General features: G+C 30.2%; 3 protein-coding genes across 3 annotated transcripts; 2 read left to right on the forward strand and 1 right to left on the reverse strand.

The window, feature by feature from the left end:
- The first annotated feature begins 1,862 nt into the window (after positions 1-1,862).
- Positions 1,863-11,635, forward strand: LOC140175403 (small ribosomal subunit protein uS2c-like). The gene is made up of 3 exons (XM_072203748.1): positions 1,863-2,010; positions 2,442-2,629; positions 10,820-11,635. Exons 1-3 carry the CDS (start codon positions 1,863-1,865, stop codon positions 11,633-11,635), a joined length of 1,152 nt encoding a protein of 383 aa, XP_072059849.1.
- A 399-nt stretch (positions 11,636-12,034) lies between these two features.
- LOC112709736 (phosphatidyl-N-methylethanolamine N-methyltransferase) lies at positions 12,035-14,148 on the forward strand. Its single transcript, XM_025761644.3, has 2 exons — positions 12,035-12,552; positions 13,620-14,148. Exons 1-2 carry the CDS (start codon positions 12,308-12,310, stop codon positions 13,867-13,869), a joined length of 495 nt encoding a protein of 164 aa, XP_025617429.1. The 5' UTR covers positions 12,035-12,307; the 3' UTR covers positions 13,870-14,148.
- A 155-nt stretch (positions 14,149-14,303) lies between these two features.
- Positions 14,304-17,973, reverse strand: LOC112709735 (photosynthetic NDH subunit of subcomplex B 1, chloroplastic). The gene is made up of 7 exons (XM_025761643.3): positions 17,356-17,973; positions 16,922-17,072; positions 16,641-16,831; positions 15,937-16,194; positions 15,211-15,316; positions 14,861-14,946; positions 14,304-14,577 (listed from the first exon to the last, which is right to left on the reverse strand). The coding sequence occupies exons 1-7, from the start codon at positions 17,826-17,828 to the stop codon at positions 14,412-14,414; spliced, it is 1,431 nt and encodes a 476-aa protein (XP_025617428.1). The 5' UTR covers positions 17,829-17,973; the 3' UTR covers positions 14,304-14,411.
- Between the last annotated feature and the right edge of the window lie 711 nt (positions 17,974-18,684).

The raw sequence follows: 18,684 nt of genomic DNA on the forward strand, positions 1-18,684 counted from the left end.
AGAAATATTAATATGGTCGGTAACGCGTAATTAGGGGGGAATGAATAGGAATTTATGCAAATTCCCTTGAAATAACTAACTTTGCATTATAAAATTCATTATTTATTATATACGTTTTTTTTAGTTTCTTAATAAAGATTAGGGACTGACCTTAATTAGAAACTTATATAGGGTGTTACCAAAGTAAAAATGAAATACCAAATATTCTTATCATACAAATATTCTATCTTTTGTTATTTCCTTTGCGTTTATTAACTTAATTTAAACTTTTGGAATAGCTAATTATATATGTAAATATGGGTTTTGTACAATTTTTAGAGTACACTTAAAATCATCCATAAAAAAGTATATGTTTATTCCACAATTTTTTTTTTCAAAAAAAAAAAAGATTAATCCAAATCTATGGATTGGTAAGATTCTTGTTATTAGTAAGCTATATATATGATCTTTTATATTAATTAATAAATTAAAACAAAGGACTTTAATTTGATTGCAAGAGGGATGCATGTTCAAAGAATGTGCCATTTACACTCAAAAGCAACATTCCAAATTAGAGATAGCTATGCATCTAAAATTTCCTTGTCATCACATTAGTGTAACACATTAATTTTTTATTTATATTTTTTATTTTATTTTATTTTTTTTGGTGATAACATCTATCACATGAAATTGTTTATACCATTTATATAGCTTTCCTTTATTTTTGGGCTTTGGCATCACATGAACAAGGTGGTCCAACACCCAAAAAGATATCACAAGATATAAATAATACTACTTATCCCTAATCATTATACTAACCATAGATATATAAAATAAAGTATTATTCTATTCCCCACAATAATAAGTCTAATTAAATCCATGTTTAATTTAATAATAAAAAGTTTCAACAAATTTTATGTGGGCATGCATAGAGCATAGCAACAACAAATAAAAAAAGCTAGTAAAGCAAACACATCTCAAGGTATTATTATGAAAGAGTAGTCTCTATTATTGGTTCCATTGTATGTACAAAATAACAAAAAGCTAGCATTGGCTTTCTGCTCCAAAAATACTAAATACTTTTTATAACAATTAATAAGCGACCATCAAAAATATAGTTGGACAATATTTTTTGGCACTATTATTGATTATAAAAGTCTAGACGGATCCAAAAAAATTTAATATATAGAGATCGAATTTCAAACAAATTTTTTTAATTATTTTTTTGTTAAATAAAAATAATTCAGACATAATATGTATCTTTTACACACAAAAAAACATCTAAAATATACAATTTAATTATTAATATAATAATATAAGGCAAATTTTTTAAAAAATTGAAAATATTATTGGTATTTTAGTTAAAAATGGGTGTAGTTAGTGTATTTATAAATTGGTGAACGTGTCATAAAGAAACTTTAACACACAGGAGAATGTTGCCAACACGTGGGGGGTGTGTTGCCGCAGCACATGGGAGACGTGTTGTCACGTATCTCAGTCTGCTTGCTTGGTGATGCAACACGTGGGGACACATGCTGAGTCAGCACGTGGGGGCGTGTTGTCACGTGTCTCAGTCTGGTTGGTTGGTGAAGCAATACGTGGAGGGCGTGCTGAGTCAGCACGCGGGGGCGTATTGCCACGTCTCTCAGTCTTGTTGGTTAGTGAAGAAACACATGGAGAGCGTGTTGAGTGCTTCTCCTATATAAGACAAAGTTCGGTACCATTTCATTGTGAAGAAGAGAGTTGTTTGAATGTGTTGCTAGTGTAATAGAGGATACCGCTAATTTGGAGGTGTATCACAATAGTAAGATTATACTGAATACTCATGAGGGAGTGAGTTTTGTGTGTGTGAAAATCCGTTTTCGTTTGTGGTTCCATTTACCATGACGTTCATTGAGCTTCAAAATGGTCTCTATCAAAGCATGGAGCACGACATATTCAGGAGAGTAAGCAATATTTTGTATCGGAATCTCATTATAGTTTTTGGTGACCTAATACAGTTTGATATTATGTCGATCATTGATGAAGCAAGTATGCAGAATATGTTCCATATTCACTAGCAAACTCAAGTGCGAAAGCCAAAGATTGAGCTTTATGTTGAGTTCAAAAATGTAAAAGAAGATGGGATTCAACATGATTCAAATATAGAGGATGATAGAGTTGAAGTGTAAGAAGGAATAAACAGTGATAGCGAAGAGATCTTTGAAGCTACTTATGAAACTGACGACGAAGATGAGAATGGTGCTGTGGGAGGTGAGGCAGCAACGGAGAATATAGTGGTTCCTCCGGCAGTAAATCAACCGATGACATATTCCACCTTTTATGCGTATCTTGGATCTTGACGCCATGCATGCACTGAAATTTCCTGAATATGCAAATATAGGTACGTGCTAGTGAAAAATATGTTTGTCTTCATTTATATTTTGGATGGATCAATCAGTAACGATTTCTGTTTTGTGTAGGTGTTGCTGATCCTGAGGACGGGGAGTTTAGGATCAAAATAGAATATAGTTCTAGAAGGTCTATCGTCGCAGCAATCAGAAGTTACACTATTTCTAGAGGAGTCGACTACAATATTTATGAGTTTGAGTCACAGACGTTCTATGCAAAATGCAAGACGTATGGGTGTGGGTGCGACTGGCTTATCCAAGTTAGCTTGATATAGAAAAAAGGTTGTTGGAAGATACGAAGATATAACAGTAGGCACACGTGCACCATTGGAATGATTTTACAGGATCATTCCAAGTTGGACTCGGACACGTTGTTGAAGTTATAAGGCCATTGATTGAGATCGGCTTGTCCATCAAGGTCAAATTTATAATTGCGAAAGTCCAGTCAAGATTCATCTATAACATCAATTACTGAAAGGCTTAGTTGACAAAGCAGAAGTCCATAACCAAAGTTTTCGGTGGTTGGGAGAATTTTTACCAAACTTTGCCATGGTGGCTCTTGGTCATGGTTTAGAAGATGTCGGACTCAATTGTCCAAATAAAAATACGACCTCTGTACAACGAGAATGAGGAGGCGGACGGTGTCAGAATACTTCATCGCATATTTTAAAGTTTCAATCCATGCATTTGGGCGTCCAAGCATTGCAAGTCTCTAATTCAAGTTGACATCACACACCTTTATGAAAAATATATAGGTACACTTCTGATTGTAATATTTATTTATTGTAATATTTATTTATTAATATTTAAATTATTTATTAAATGTACATAAAACTAATTTCATTATAACAAAAAAAGTTTTAAAAAATTACATATTCACATTTATATAAAATAAAATATTAATAAAATACAAAAAATAATAATAATACTAAAATAACAATACTATATTTTCATATGATACTTAACAAAAATTTAAAAATTTAAATACATAAAAAAATAAAATTTAGGGTAAAATATACTTGTTGTTCCTGAAGTTTGACAAAAGTTTTAAAAATATCCCTCAGTTTTATTTTGCTTCAATTTTGTCCCATAAGTTTTTAATTTGCATCAAATATACCCCTGTCGGTTATTTTTTCAAAAAGTTAAGACCGATTCAACAACAATTTCATAAGAACAACCCTTAACACAAGCAAATCAAGCATAATTTTCATGCATTATCGTTAGATTGGTCTTAAATTTTTTGAAAATTTAGTCGTCGAGGGTATATTTGATGCAAATCAAAAAATTTTATGACAAAATTGAAACAAAATAAAATTTAGGGGTATTTTTGAAAATTTTGCCAAACTTCAGGCACAAAAAATATACTTTACCCTAAAATTTATCAACTTACATAAAGTGGATGATCCAAATAAATGAATAATTGATAATATATTTTTCGAATGCAGTATAATTACGTACCATTTTTTACTAATAGAAACTAACATTTTTTCTGTATAATCATTTTGTTTACATAGGCTACACTAACACTACTAAGCTAACTCTCTTTTTCTTCTTCTTCACTTCACCTTCTCTCTCAAACTCACTTGATCGTATATCATTTTGGAGGAGGAATATCTTTATTTAAAGAGCTTGGGTCTGCCTCGCTGATTTTCGGAAAAAGGAGCTGTCTCCTATATGTAGACCGTCTTCAACACACCTACTCTTTGTAGACCCAACATCTATTGCTCCTCGAAAACGTGCGCCAATTTCTGCAAAAGCTGGTGGGATTCCTGAAGTATCACGCCCCTGCATGTTGGCAGGGCGCTGCCACGTCGCTACATTCTTACTGCATCATGTCTCCCGCGTGTTGGTTGGGATCTGCTGCGTCACTGACGACCTTGTTTCATCACGTTTTCTGTGTATTGAAAGACTGCTTCACAAACCAGCAAAACACTTCAAATGTCAATATTTAACAAAAATACAACTCTATTTTTTATATTAAAAATAAATTCTGATAATATAATGTTAATATATTAATATCTTAATATTATTTAAAAAACAAACAAATTTCTTAAAAATAAATATAAAGATAAATATGTAAAAATTAATTTAAAATATATAAAGGATTTAAGTGTATGATATTAAATTAATTAAGTAAAAAATATTAATGAGCGAAAAAATCAAAACATAAATATTAAAGTCACAATAAATCATGTAATATTTTTTTATTTTTGTAAACACATATATTATATATAGATATAATTGTTTAAATTTTGGAGACAAAAAAAAAAGTTGAGACAACTACTCGCCACCCTTTATATTTGTCTTGGTGCATGCTATCAAAATAACGTATATATATATATTGTTATGACTCGATCACATTTATATTTTTTATTTATTTAAATGAAAATAATGTATATATATGAGATTATCTGTATGATTAACTCATAAGCTTGCTTAAAGAGAATAAACAGAAAGAGGGTATTAGGGTAGCTATTAGCTTAAGATAGACTAATGATAATTATTAATAATTAATGATGAACTGATGTCAGCTTCAGGAAGCTTCAGCAACAATAATTATCCATATGGGAACCCTAATACATATAATTAACCACCATATCATTTATGTATTCATTCAAGAACTTTGGATTCTATCAATTTTATATTATCATCGCTCGCCATCTTTGAATGTTCTCGTGTAGTGCTCAAGTATGGAGATTATAAACGAATAATTTAATTTTCATGTAGATCATATCATGGTTTTGAACGTTAAATATATAACTATAACATTTTTTTTGAAATAAATATTGTTATCACACTGAATTTTGAAAGGAGACCACTTTATTAAAAATACTAAAAATATATTTTTTAAAGATATTTATATGTATCATGTTATTATTGGACATTTTTATTAAATTGGTTAATAATTTATTTTTTAATAAACCAGAACAAAATCGATTTATTATAGCAACAATAATAAACCTAATTGTTTGCATTATAATTATTTGACCTAATTTGATCCGATCGAATTAAATAATCTAAATCGAATATATTTAAATTTTTTAATAAAAAACAAATATATCTCTGACTACTTTTTATTTTGTAGACATTTAAATCCCTAAAAATTTAAAAATATAATTAGATCCATGAAAAAATTGGAGTTATTGTTATCGTTATAAAAAAATCGGTTTTATTTTAATTTGTTAAAAAATTAAAAAATAACCAATTCATTAATATATCTAATAATAATACAGCATGTAAGCATTTTTATAAAAAGACGTTTTACACATTTTTATGGAAGTCGCATTCCCCATTTTAAAAATTCACATTTCTAATTGAAAAAAAAAATATTTGTTTAAATGATCATTTTCATTAATATATAGAGCTGTATGTTTTCTTTAGTCTTACTTCAATAATTAAATTAAATTAAAGTGAGTTATCTTTATCGTCTTCGATTCGATTCTTTGTTATAACCTAATTATTTTATGCGATCTCCCAATGCAAAATCATATTAATAAACATTAACATAGTTCTGGAAAAAGCGTGAGGCTGGTGCCTACTACCTCTCAGCAATTCCAATTTAATTTAGGGTTAGGCATAGCTTAGGCATGCATCTATGAAATAATGAGCATCAATTTCAATTTCATTCGCATGGTCACACTCACATACACATATGTAAAACGCATGAAATTAAATTGCTTTTTCAAGGCTTTTTAGGTTTCCTTTTTCGTGCAAGGCATGAGAAAGTTTATGGCCATAGAAAGCAGGTCCATGTAGCATGATTTATGAATTACCAACATTTCGTTGAGTTGTTGTATTTATATATTGATTATTGATATTTATTTATTTAATATGTATTTTTTGTGTTTAATCGTGTATTTTGGTAAAAAATAAAAATACTTTTTCGAATATGTTTAGACACATTTAAATACTATTATATATCGATATGTATAAGAGTTATTCTTAGTCATTCTCGAGTAACGTAAATTACAACATTGAATGATGTTCTAGATAAGATTTAGAGGAGGCTGGCCAACTAAAAAAGAAGATTACTTAACAAGGTGGAAAGACTATATTTGATCAATTCAGTAATATATAGTTGCGATTCATTTTTATCGCATGTAAGTATCTTTATTCCCTAAAGGGATATCTAATAAGATAGAATCTACAATGTGGAGCTTTCTCTAGAAAGGTCAAGTTGATGGTAGAGACATGAATCTGATTAGTTGGATGGTGTTGGTCACTCCTAAGAAGTTTGGTGGTTTGGGGATTTGAGATCCGTTTTGTGCTAATGTTGTTCTTCTTGAAAAGTTAGATTGGCAATTTTTTCATCATCCAAAAAAGTAATGGATTCAATTATTGGCGGAAAAATACCGTTTTTCTCTCGGAGACTATTTCAGTTGGTCTCGAAACATAGACTCTTATGTTTGGAAGAGTATATGTAAAATTTAGGATAACTTGAAGGGTGATTTTGTTTGATGCATTGGAGATCTAAACCAGAACTTTTGATTTTCTAATTGGAGAAAAGATGGATAACTTTGTCATAAGATGGATTATGTTCACATTTCTTATTTGGATCTCCAAATCTTGGATCTTTGGTCATCTGGACAGGCACCATCAGAATATCTATTCTCCTCTAAACCAGTTTTTACAAGGCACCATTATTTCTTATAATCCGGGTGTGCAAGCAGGTTCAGTAGTATGATGGTTTTTGTCTGATGCGACGTTAAAAGTTTATGATTCTCGTAGTGGTCACTTGTGACTCAGTAAGAAAAAGTTTAGTTAGAAGGATCAGGGGAATTGGTTTTGGTTTTGGCGTCAGCTTATTTCGAAAAAACATAAATTCTTGGTTTAACTTTGTTTTAGGGAGGCTCTACCCACTGCTACTTTTCGTTTCAGTACGGACATCTCACCAACGAACAGCTGTCCACGATGTTTTTCTGGTCAGGAATTGATTGTCCATTGTATTTGGAATTGTCCGAAAGCTCAGCTAGTTTGGCGAACTTTGGAGATTTTCGATCAACCTATGGATTTGATGAAATGGTTCTTGTTTCATAGCAAAGAGTGCTCTTTTAGATTCTTTTCTGGTTTTATGGTGGATTTGACGTTCTAGGAATAATGAGATTTTTTATCTACACGAGTCTTGGCCCCTAAATAAGATGATTAATATGGTTTTATCCTTGGAAAATGAGCTTCAGAATGTTTTTGAGTTGCAACGAATTTTTATGCCTCTACTATTAGTGGCTCATGGATTCCCCATTCGATGGATATTTTTAAGGTTAATTGTGATACAAGTTATCCTGGTATTGGTGATCGTGTTGGTTATGCCCGTGTTAGTAGATATTGGAATAGAAGTAGTTAGCAATGAGGCTATTTGGAAACGATTGAGAGTCATAATTTTTTACAAGGAGAGTTGTTTGCTATTTGGAGAGAATATCTTCTAACCTGTGACTTAGGACAAAAAGATGTTATTTGTGAAATAGATTATTTAGATGCTTTAAATCTTGTCAATAATTTTCAAGATAACTCTGATTTTGTTGATTCATTAGTGCTGAAAATCGGAAACATCGTGTCTTAGAAATAACGTGTTGATTTTCGATTAATCTTGAGAGATACAAATAAAGTGGCAGATATCATGGCAGAGACGACGACGAAGACTCATACTCATTAAGTAGAGCCCATATTATCTTGGAAGGAATTTGAAGTAGCATTTAACGAGACTACGTGCCTTGCTTCTTAAGCAGTTCTTTATTCTTTATATTATGTTTCTTGTTTGTTTTATTGTTATTTTTCAATCACAAAAAAATATATCGATATGTCTAATCTTATTTTTATTTTTTATTTTTAAAATGAATTAAATATATATATATAATTATAATTTATTTAAAAAATATTTTATATTTTATATGTCATATTTGTGTGTATTACTAAAAATTAAAATGAGTATATATGTATGCCCTGTATTATATCGTGTCTTGCATTAGTATTTGTATAATCTATAATTAATAGAGGGTTAACGATAACTTAGAATTTAAGAATGAGGATTATGATAATTGAATATTTAAATTGATATGATCACTTATTACGGAGAAGATAACGAGATCTGAGAACTACATTTAAATTAATTATTAGTAAGAGTAAAATTAATTATTATATTTCTATATATGTTGATTTTTAAAAATATAATTGATTATATAGAAATTAGTTTATGTTTAAATAGTTTTGTAAAAAGTAAATTTAAAATAATATGTTTTGTTTGGATTATTGTAAGAAAATAAAAAAGGTGCCTTTAATTATATGATAAAGCAAGCTATCACTAAATCAATACTCTAATTACTCTTTATCCCACAAACATGAAATGACACATTAAAAGAAAAGTTGATTCGAGTAAATGTAAATGTATTGGATGCTAGCTAACTTAAGTTTTCTATTTTAGCAGTAAGTTTAAGAGTTTAACTGAAATGCATAATTAATGTAACAACATTTTAATTTGTTGTTCTATTATCACATCAATTAGTAGGTTTGATCACAAATTATACTAACTTAAATATCTAGACCATTCTATAAGGCTACATCATTTTTTTTTCATGACATCCTCTAATTTAATAGGTAAATAACTAATTTATTACGAATTTGAATTTTGATCTATTTAAAAATTTGTCGTTGATTAATAAATTACTGTATTTATAAAATAAGATTTAAATCCAAACACTTATTTAAACAAACTATTAAAAAGATACGCATTATATTTCTGAAAAAAGTTAGTATCAAGTTTGGTACAATTTTATTGCAAAAACTTGATAACCATAATAAAATATAGTTATAGAAGTTGATATATGCAAATTAGGTCACTAATATTGTCCATTATGGCTCATGTGGAGCCATGCATGTGTTATCAAATAAAATAAAATAAAAACAAACCCAACAAACACCACCTGAGAATTTAAAACCTAAAAAAGCTTATGTGTTGTTAGGTTTGAATTTCATTACTTAATATTTGATTTCACTGTTTAAAATTGATTAAAGAAAAGGTAAAAATTGAGTACTTTCTATGAAAATTTCTTTATTAAGAACTACTAAACATATGTTACTTTGAGATTTCAATGAAGAAAAAATTGGACGCCGTGGTCCGTGAAAATGAGGAAAGATAGTTGATGGATTGTATTTAGAAAATGTTTAATTACTCCGTTAGTTTCTATAGTTTCGTAAAATTTTTAATTTCGTTCTAATACTTTTTTTTTTAATTGGATTTTTGCATTAATTTTTTTTTTCAATTGAGTCTCTATATTTTTTTTCTTTTTATTTGAGTCCCTGTACCAACTTTTTTAGTTGGATCCCTATATAATTAAACCAATTACTATTAAAAAAGACCTAATTGAAAAAAAAAATTTAGTGTAAGAACCAATTAAAAAAATATAGGAACCTAATTAAAAATTTCACGAAACTATAAAAACTAACAGAATAATTAAATCTTTAGAAAATGCATATTGTTTGTATTTAGAAATAACTTAATAGTATAAAGTAACAATCGAAATTAAATCAATTTTAAGAGGGTAGAATTGATTTTGTAATTATCTTTAAATTTTACCATCTGTATGTGAGTCTTAATTTAGTCCTGAAGTTTTAATTATTTCTATTTAGTCTTCAAACTCTATAAATGTGACTTATGTTAGTCTCTGGGATAATTTTCGACGCACAAACGTTACAGAAAGTCGATATAGACAGCCAGATGTCATATTGGATTATGTAAAACGATGTTGTTTTTGTTTTGCCACTCAAATAGCTCTAAAAAACTATCATAAGTGGTATTTATTAAAATTTTTCCTTCCAAAACTAAAACGACACTGTTTTACAAATTTTAGTATGGCATTTTATTATTCGTGTAAGCGTTTCATTAATGTTTTTGTGTTGAAAATTATCTAAAGACTAATATAAGTCACATTTGTAAAGTTTGGAGACTAAAAAAATAATTAAAACTTTAAAAATTAAATTAATATTAATATACAAATTCAAAGATAAAATTAAATATTAACTCATCTAACATTGATTGCAATTTTTAAAATTTTGATTCAGGAAAAAAAAAAGGTAAAAACCGATGATTTTTTTTTATCAAATCACTTTTATAAAAAACTACTAAACAAATTCTTTTGTACATACATAACTTGTAACGGATATAGATATCACATCTTGTACTCTAGATCTTATAAAATGTATGATATATGCAAAACGAATCACAATATTTTATTAAATTTCAATGTAAAAACAATTTGTTCACATTAAATTCTGAACTAAAGATAATCATTTGAATACATTATTAAGAAAAAGGAGCATCTAATTATCTGTCATTCCGGCAACGAGCTATAGTTTAAATAGCATAATTTCTTTTATATTTGTATCTCCTAATTTGACAGACTAAAGACTAATCTATCGCGGATCTGAGCTCTATTTAAGGGTTTGCTGCTGGTCAATAGGTTGTTGCATGCACAAAGCAAGATTTGAATACCCAACACTTGTTTAACCAGACGAGTAAGCTAACTATTCGACCAACCCAAGTTTTAAGTGAAAAAACAAATAACACTGATAAAAAAGGGGACATAACGTTGGAAGAGATGATGGAAGCGGGAGTTCATTTTGGCCATGGTACTAGAAAATGGAATCCCAGAATGGCACCTTATATATCCACAAAACGTAAGGGTATTCATATTCTAAATCTTACAAGAACTGCTCGCTTTTTATCAGAAGCTTGTGATTTGGTTTTTGATGCAGCAAGTAAGGGGAAACAATTTTTAATTGTTGGCACAAAAAATAAAGCTGCGGATTTAATAGCACGGGCTGCAACAAGAGCTCGGTGTCATTATGTTAATAAAAAATGGCTCGGCGGCGGTATGTTAACCAATTGGTATACTACAGAAACGAGACTTCATAAGTTCAGGTCCTTGAGAACAGAACAAAAAACAGGCAGAATCCATAGTTTGCCAAAAAAAGATACTGCTATTTTGAAGAGACAGTTATCGCACTTGAAAACCTATCTGGGTGGCATTAAATATATGACTGGCTTACCCGATATTGTCATAATCGTTGATCAGCAAGAGGAGTATACCGCTCTTAGAAAATGTATCACTTTGGGAATTCCAATGATTTGTTTAATCGATACAAATTGTGATCCCGATCTCGCGGATATTTCGATTCCAACTAATGATGATGCTATAGCTTCAATTCGGTTAATTCTTAACAAATTAGTATTTGCAATTTGTGAAGGTCGTTCTAGCTATATACGAAATTCTTAATTAATAATAAAATAAATTATTCCATTGAGAACTTCATAGATTTATAGAATTGGTTACTATAACTAATTTACTAAATCGCGCAAAAAACAAAAAACCCAGAAATATTAAGTGATTAGTCGATATTCAAAATAAAAGATTTAACAGACAATTGAAAAAATAGATGGTTGAATCAAAATAATTCCTTTCAAGTTCTATTTATTTTGAAGGCAATATGAATATTCTATTACGTTCCATCAACACATTAAAAAGTATGATGAGGTTGAAATAAATTTTGTAAAAAAGGCTTCTTCCCCTTTTTATTTTGAATCCAACAAATCTGGACTTAGGATTGGGCCAGCTAACAAAATGCACAATCCAATAACAAAAGATACATACATTATCACCTTCCCTTTTAGTTTCATAATTCCAACTTTTAAGGATCAGTACCCTGTTTTTCTCAACTTACTTTTGTTCATGTCCATTCCCTTTTTTTTAGTTATTTTTTCTTTATTTTCAGATGAAAAAAGGAAGAAGATCTGAGTGATAGATTTTGCTGGAAAAGCAGAGAGAAGGTAAAGGTAAAAACAATAGAAAAACAAAAAAGAAAAAAAAAAAAAGAAGAAAAGGAATCTGCTTTAGATCCCCAAAGAAAGACGCACACTAAGTGTTTGTGAAATTGTGTGAGTGAGAGTGATGGGGATTTTTGCGGCTGTTGGAGTGTTGTCACCATTCCCATTCTACTGGTGGCTATGGAACTGGCCCCAGTCATGGGTTGACCTCTGTGGCAAAGACCGTGACCCTTCTAAGGTCATGGCCCTCGTTGCTCACTTCTTGAAGCTCATTCAATTCATCTCTCTCTTCTCTGTTTCCACTCTCCATTGGCCTCCTCCTTTCTACTTCTGGCCCCTCTTTGCCTTTGGCCAATTCCTCAACTTCAGGTATTCTTCTTTCTATATCCATATATTTGTATATGTATGCATATGTGAACTGTTTTTCATTGATTCTTTTCTGGGTTTGCTTGATCTAGTAATGGGGTTTTGTAAATTTGACTCCTTTTTTACTTTGGTATGCTATGGATTTTTTAGAAATGGAAGTAACTTTTACTATATAATAAGAAAGTGCTATGTGGATCTTATAGTTATACTTTAATCAGTTAAGATCATGATTTAATGTCAAAGGTTTAGCATTGCTGATTTACATAAAGGAGAGTAATGATATTGGTAAACTAGAGGTGGTGGATATTATAGAAAGAGAGAGACTTAGAGAAATGGTATTGCTGATTTTTTGCTTGAGGAATAATTAGCATTACTACTTGTATAAGTGTGTTGTTAATGATTGAGGCCTATTGATTATTTGGAGATTGAGGTATGAGGTTCTGGTTTGGAAATGGCTGTTAAGTGTATTGTTTAGGAGATAAGAAAAGTACTTGATGATGGGTTGATTGATGATACTTTTTGAGATTTTGGTAATCTCTCCCACGTTGCTACGGTTGGTTTGTCTTTCTTTTACTGTTTTTGGTGGAATGAGATAAAGATGTGAGCTTACTGATTATGAATTGGAAGGGAATCATTTGGAAATGGTCCAACAGATAACAAATGATTGGCTAGTGACAAATGCTGCACACCTTGAATGGATATTCATTTTTTTTTATTTTGTTTTTTTTTTGTAAAAATTTTTTTTTGGGGGTAACTCGGTAGATTTTTATTATGAGAAATGTTTTATATACTCATTTTCTTGTACAAATAACACAACTCACACTGTAGCACTGCCTGATAGGGGAAGGGAGATATGATAGGAGTTATCATTTAAACTGCTATTAGTGCACATGTCTACAAAAACTGAAATAGGCAGAGTATAAAGACACTAAGCATTATGATTGTTTGTGATTATGGAATAGATGTTCAAGTTTGATACAATACAACGATTTGTCTACTTTTTTTTATTTTCTTTAAACTTTGTTGATGCATAATAGTAAATTAAGACTGATGAAATGTGAAATGGACAGGGTTTATCAGTTACTTGGTGAGGCTGGCACGTACTATGGCGTACGATTCGGAAAAAGCATTCCATGGGTAACGGAATTTCCATTTGGGGTCATCAAGGATCCTCAATATGTTGGCAGCATTATGAGTCTTGTTGCATGTCTCTCTTGGGTTCCTTTACAATACATTCTCCTGTGGGTTTTAGGATATTTGTTTATAATTATTGTGGAATCAAAAGAAGACCCGTCTACTCGTGCCAAGCCAATTCATTAATGTAGCTTAACAATGTGGGAATAAGACTGCGTAGATCTACCTTCCCTAGCCATATCAAGTGGAAGCCTTGCGTGCTAAGCTGCATTTTGTTCGGATTAGAAAGAATTGGAGGAACTCGCAGCATCCAATGTGCCAATTTCTTTGCATCTTGCTGTTTCATTCCTCTTCTCTAGAATAACATTACTATTTTGGTAGTTTATAATTCTTCATTGAGGATTAAGGGTTATGTTTCTGATTCCTTCAAACTATTTCTAATGAAATGCAAACAATCCTTTCATTCGTTGGTGACTTTGACATTGTTTCCACTTTCCATAACATGATTCAGCATTCATTATAGATAATTCAGGATTTATTCTGGTGCTTTTGGAAGTTTTTTCTATCCTATGGTCTTTGTATTCCTGCTTTACCATACAGAACACCAAGTGAACCATGAATTTCTAGAGAGAAATATGTCTTTCCTATTAATTTCAAAGTTAAACGACAACATTTGATACAATCACTTAACAGGAAGTGCAGAATCCTTCCATCTTTTCCCTCATCCACTATACTAAGGCTAGAGAGACATTGAAAGTTTGCATTGCATTTGATACAGCCTCAACATCAATATCAATCAACTTCCCTGTCTTTGATGATATTACAGTACATTTCTTCTCTTCTGCATCTGGCACAAACTTTTTTCCCTTCTCTTCAGAACAAAACAATGCAATACTGCATGATAAGAGGAACAATTTTAACTTAGGAATTGGAATGCATGTGTTGTTTGATGGGAATACATCCTGTCATGTGAATCACTTAATCTTTATATATTTATTGTCATTTATTTGGATCTCACCTCTTTAATTATGGTAGATCTCATGTTAAAAACTCATATTAGAGAATCTACACCTTTTGATTGGTTTTTGAAAGAAGCATTTTATGGTCATCAAATTCTAAATAAATGGCCCCTTAAGGAGTTAAGGGACACCAATCATTAATTTGATTAATAAATTACCTTGGTTTGTCTCTTGCATTTGCAAGTTGAATGGCTGCTGTATTTGTAGCTATCACTCCAGCTGAGTCATTGATAAGAGCAGCCAACTGATGCATACATATAAAAGAATGAAATGCTATCACTGTTGTATAATGAAAAGGTGTTAAAACAATTTCTATTAATTAATTTATTCATTATTTTATTTTCTATCTAAAACTATAGTAAATGCCGTAATGTGTGTTCAAAAGCCTATTGCTCTCTATCAAAGGTCTTATTTATTTAATAATTTATTCATTCATCTTATTTACAATTTTTAGAAACTATATAATTTTACTTCTTAGTTCTTACAAAAGAAGAGTATAGTTGAGTACCTGTCCAGGGGTGGTGATGAAGACTATGGAAGCATCTTCTCCAACAACTTCCTCCACATTTTCCCTTTCTTTCTCATGTGGAATCACAAAAACTGGAGTAAATTCCCTGTTCCTCAAACATTAAAAACATGTCGGTAACATTCATAATAATAGTAATAATCCTGAGGGGATGTTTCAACAGAACATGTTTAGTAAACATAATTACCAAAGTTAAGCATGATGCCTTTTTTACTTTTTTAGTAAAATAAAAAGGCCGAAAGCTTAAAATTATTGAACAAGACAAACTCTTACATCACATTAAAAATGCTTTTGAGTCAACATCTTTAACTTGCTGTTACAAGTCTTCTATGCTTGAAGCAATGATTAACAATTAGTGTATTTTGGTAATAGTTTTTTTTTTTTCAAAAAGAAAAATGTAAACAATATTGACTCAATCATAACAATATTTAAAATGCAAAAGGTGAAAATTCAGGTGCAGTTAACTTCATGTGAAGTTGATAGCTGATAGTCGTTAGATGACAATTTAGTCAAACCCATCAAATCATTTAACGACTCTTATTTATCAACTTCACATGAAATTCACTGCAAGTCTGCAACTGAATTTTCACCAATGCAAAATTGTCCAATATAATAAAAAAAATAAAATTTGTTAACTCATTTAAAATCATAATATCAACCGAATTTAAGAGTTAAATTAAAATTCTTGCTACTATGAAAATTTTGTACCTTATCTCATATGCAATATCAGCCCAAACTTCAATGGGAAGCAAGCTATCATGATCACCCCTAGATTGCATGTTGGCCTTAGAATCTGATTGAATGCCATGAATGACAATATATTTCCCTTTTTGAGCACCTGCATTTGTGTATTTAGTCTCCACAGCCTCCTTCACCTTCTTTGAAAGTGATACCCTTAGAGGTGGCACTGGGGTCCTTGGAACACTTCTGAATGGCCTTCCCAACCAATCATTCATTTGTTCATACCTACTCAATCAAACTCATAGCAACAAAAAAAAATCTCAGTTAGTATGTGTTTTGATTCACTTATCTTAAGGTTTAGTTACCTTAAAAATTAAAGCTTTTATGATTTAAAAACTTATTACTAAAAGGTTATATTATACAAATATTTTTAATCAAATTTGTTTAAAAATAAATTTATATCAGGAATTTGATTGAAAAAACTTATATAATAAAATACTTTGTTAAAAATGTTTACTGAACACAGACCAGATTACAAATTTGTAACCTAATATAGATAATTGATTGCAAATTTTTAAGCCTAATTGAAAATTGAATAAAGTATAGGACCTCCATAGTAATTTAACATTTTAACCTATAATGTGTAGTTAAACATGCTCCTAACCAATGGCATGAAAAACCTACCTGATATGATTTAGTAAATCATCCTGTTATGAAGCTATAAAACTCACATATAATATCCTCCATCTGAGAGATTCAAAGTTTCTGGAGTGAATGTTTCAGTTAAAAGCAATCCTGCCCCAGCAGCATTCACATTTGGGTACACATAGCTTAATTTATCTCTTGCTGTTGTCATAAACAAGAATGCTGCATGCCCAAGCCCTGCTAATTTTGTGCTCAAAACCATGTCATAGAATCTATTCTGCAATCACAATATATATATAATGCAAACAATTCATCACAAGTTAACACAAAATAAAATTATTTAGAAGTAAAAATGAAAAAAATGTACCCTAAGAACTCCAAGCATATCAGTATACTCTGCAGGCTCAGGCCATTCATCATCAGGATCATAAGCATTTGCCCACCTCACATTCTTATTCATTTCATATGTTTGCTTCCCCCTCTCTGATGCCAACACATCAATCTGAACTCCGGGGTATCTGTACAGTGATCGATCTAGAAAATTTTAAAACAAAATTTCGTACAATTTTTGTGTTAAACTTAGCCTAGGGTCTACTTACTATTTTCTCAATGTTACTATCTATTTTATCTTAAAACACTTATCAAAAGCTACATATTATCTTAAAACTACTATCTCATAATCAAAAACAAAATAAAGAGTCTAAAATAATAGAGAAAGAAATGAAAAACTGGGCAAGTTTGCATTCTCTATTCTAAAAGACATATCAAACACAATTTTAGATTTATGATGATGAAGTGTACCTATCCTTGAGCAACTGAATAGTTGGGAAAAACAAGAGGTTCTCATAAACACCACCAGAGATAACACAGCAGCACCTCCTAACATCACCTCTGACTTTGAGACCCAAAGAAGCAATCTCAACAGCATAACCAGCTGGGAACTTCAAGAATCCATAAGGGTTGTCAGGGTCATCTGGGGGCCTTGGATCCTCCTCTTGCTTCCCATCAGCAAACAATGATCCATACTCCATGTCAGGATCCTCACCATCATCAAAAGGGTCTAACCATGGATTCTTCTTCTTCTTGGCATTGCTCTGAAACAATGATGATGATGATCTTGTTGGCCTTGTTCTAGTGATGGATGAGTATGAAGAACAATATTGGGATTGGTCAAATGAGACATGAGTGAGGTTAGTGCATGGAATGGAAGGTGGGTTTGTGAGGAATGATGATAAGGATTTTGGATTTGACACTAAATTATACATTGCAGCCATTGAAATTTGTTACAAAGTTGCTTCCTTTCTTTTTGTTCAGTAGTAGTAGCAAAGGGAGGGTGATGAAATGTTTGAATGTGTGGAAAAGCGTTGGATAAGTGGGTCCCATTTTTTCTACATTCTAGTTGCGGTTTATTAGTATGAGTTATCAGCTTTTTTTTTTAATTTTTCTGGCAATATCTTCCAATTAGATATGTCAATACTAACTAACTTGCGTTGCTCGAATAGTTAATTGATTCGTTTATTTAAACAAGTATTAAAAGTTTAAATCTTATCTTATAAATATAATAATATATTTATCGATAATAAACTCTTAAATAAAAATAATAAATTAGGGTGTGTTTGGATTTGTGTTGAAAAAGAGAATCCGTTTGAATTTTTTGAACACTTTATCTTTATATTTGACAATATTTTTATCCTATAAACATAAAAGTGATTTCTATTTTCAACCTTTGGTTTACGGAAAACTAACAATTCTAACTTTTCTGTTGATCTTTTTATGTTGGATTAAATTTTATATTCTATGTACCAATTATGTCCTTCATATTCATATGTTTACTTTTTTATAATACTTTTTCTAATACTATTTTATGTATATTATTATTTTTTATAAAATTTCTAATTTCTTTATATGAGTTTTTTTATTGTTATTGTTAATTTTTTTGTATGAAATATTTTTCTTACTTTGTATTATGATTCTATTAATTTTATTAGAGTATTAAAGAATACTGAAAGTACTAAAAAATATTAAAATTTATTTAAATATTTAAAATAAAATTATAAGAGAACATAAAATAATTATTTAAATTCATATACTTTTCTATAACTTTTTATCTAAAAGTAATTTTAAATAATG

Source organism: Arachis hypogaea, chromosome 9 (assembly GCF_003086295.3).
Source record: "Arachis hypogaea cultivar Tifrunner chromosome 9, arahy.Tifrunner.gnm2.J5K5, whole genome shotgun sequence".
Lineage (NCBI taxonomy): Eukaryota > Viridiplantae > Streptophyta > Magnoliopsida > Fabales > Fabaceae > Arachis > Arachis hypogaea.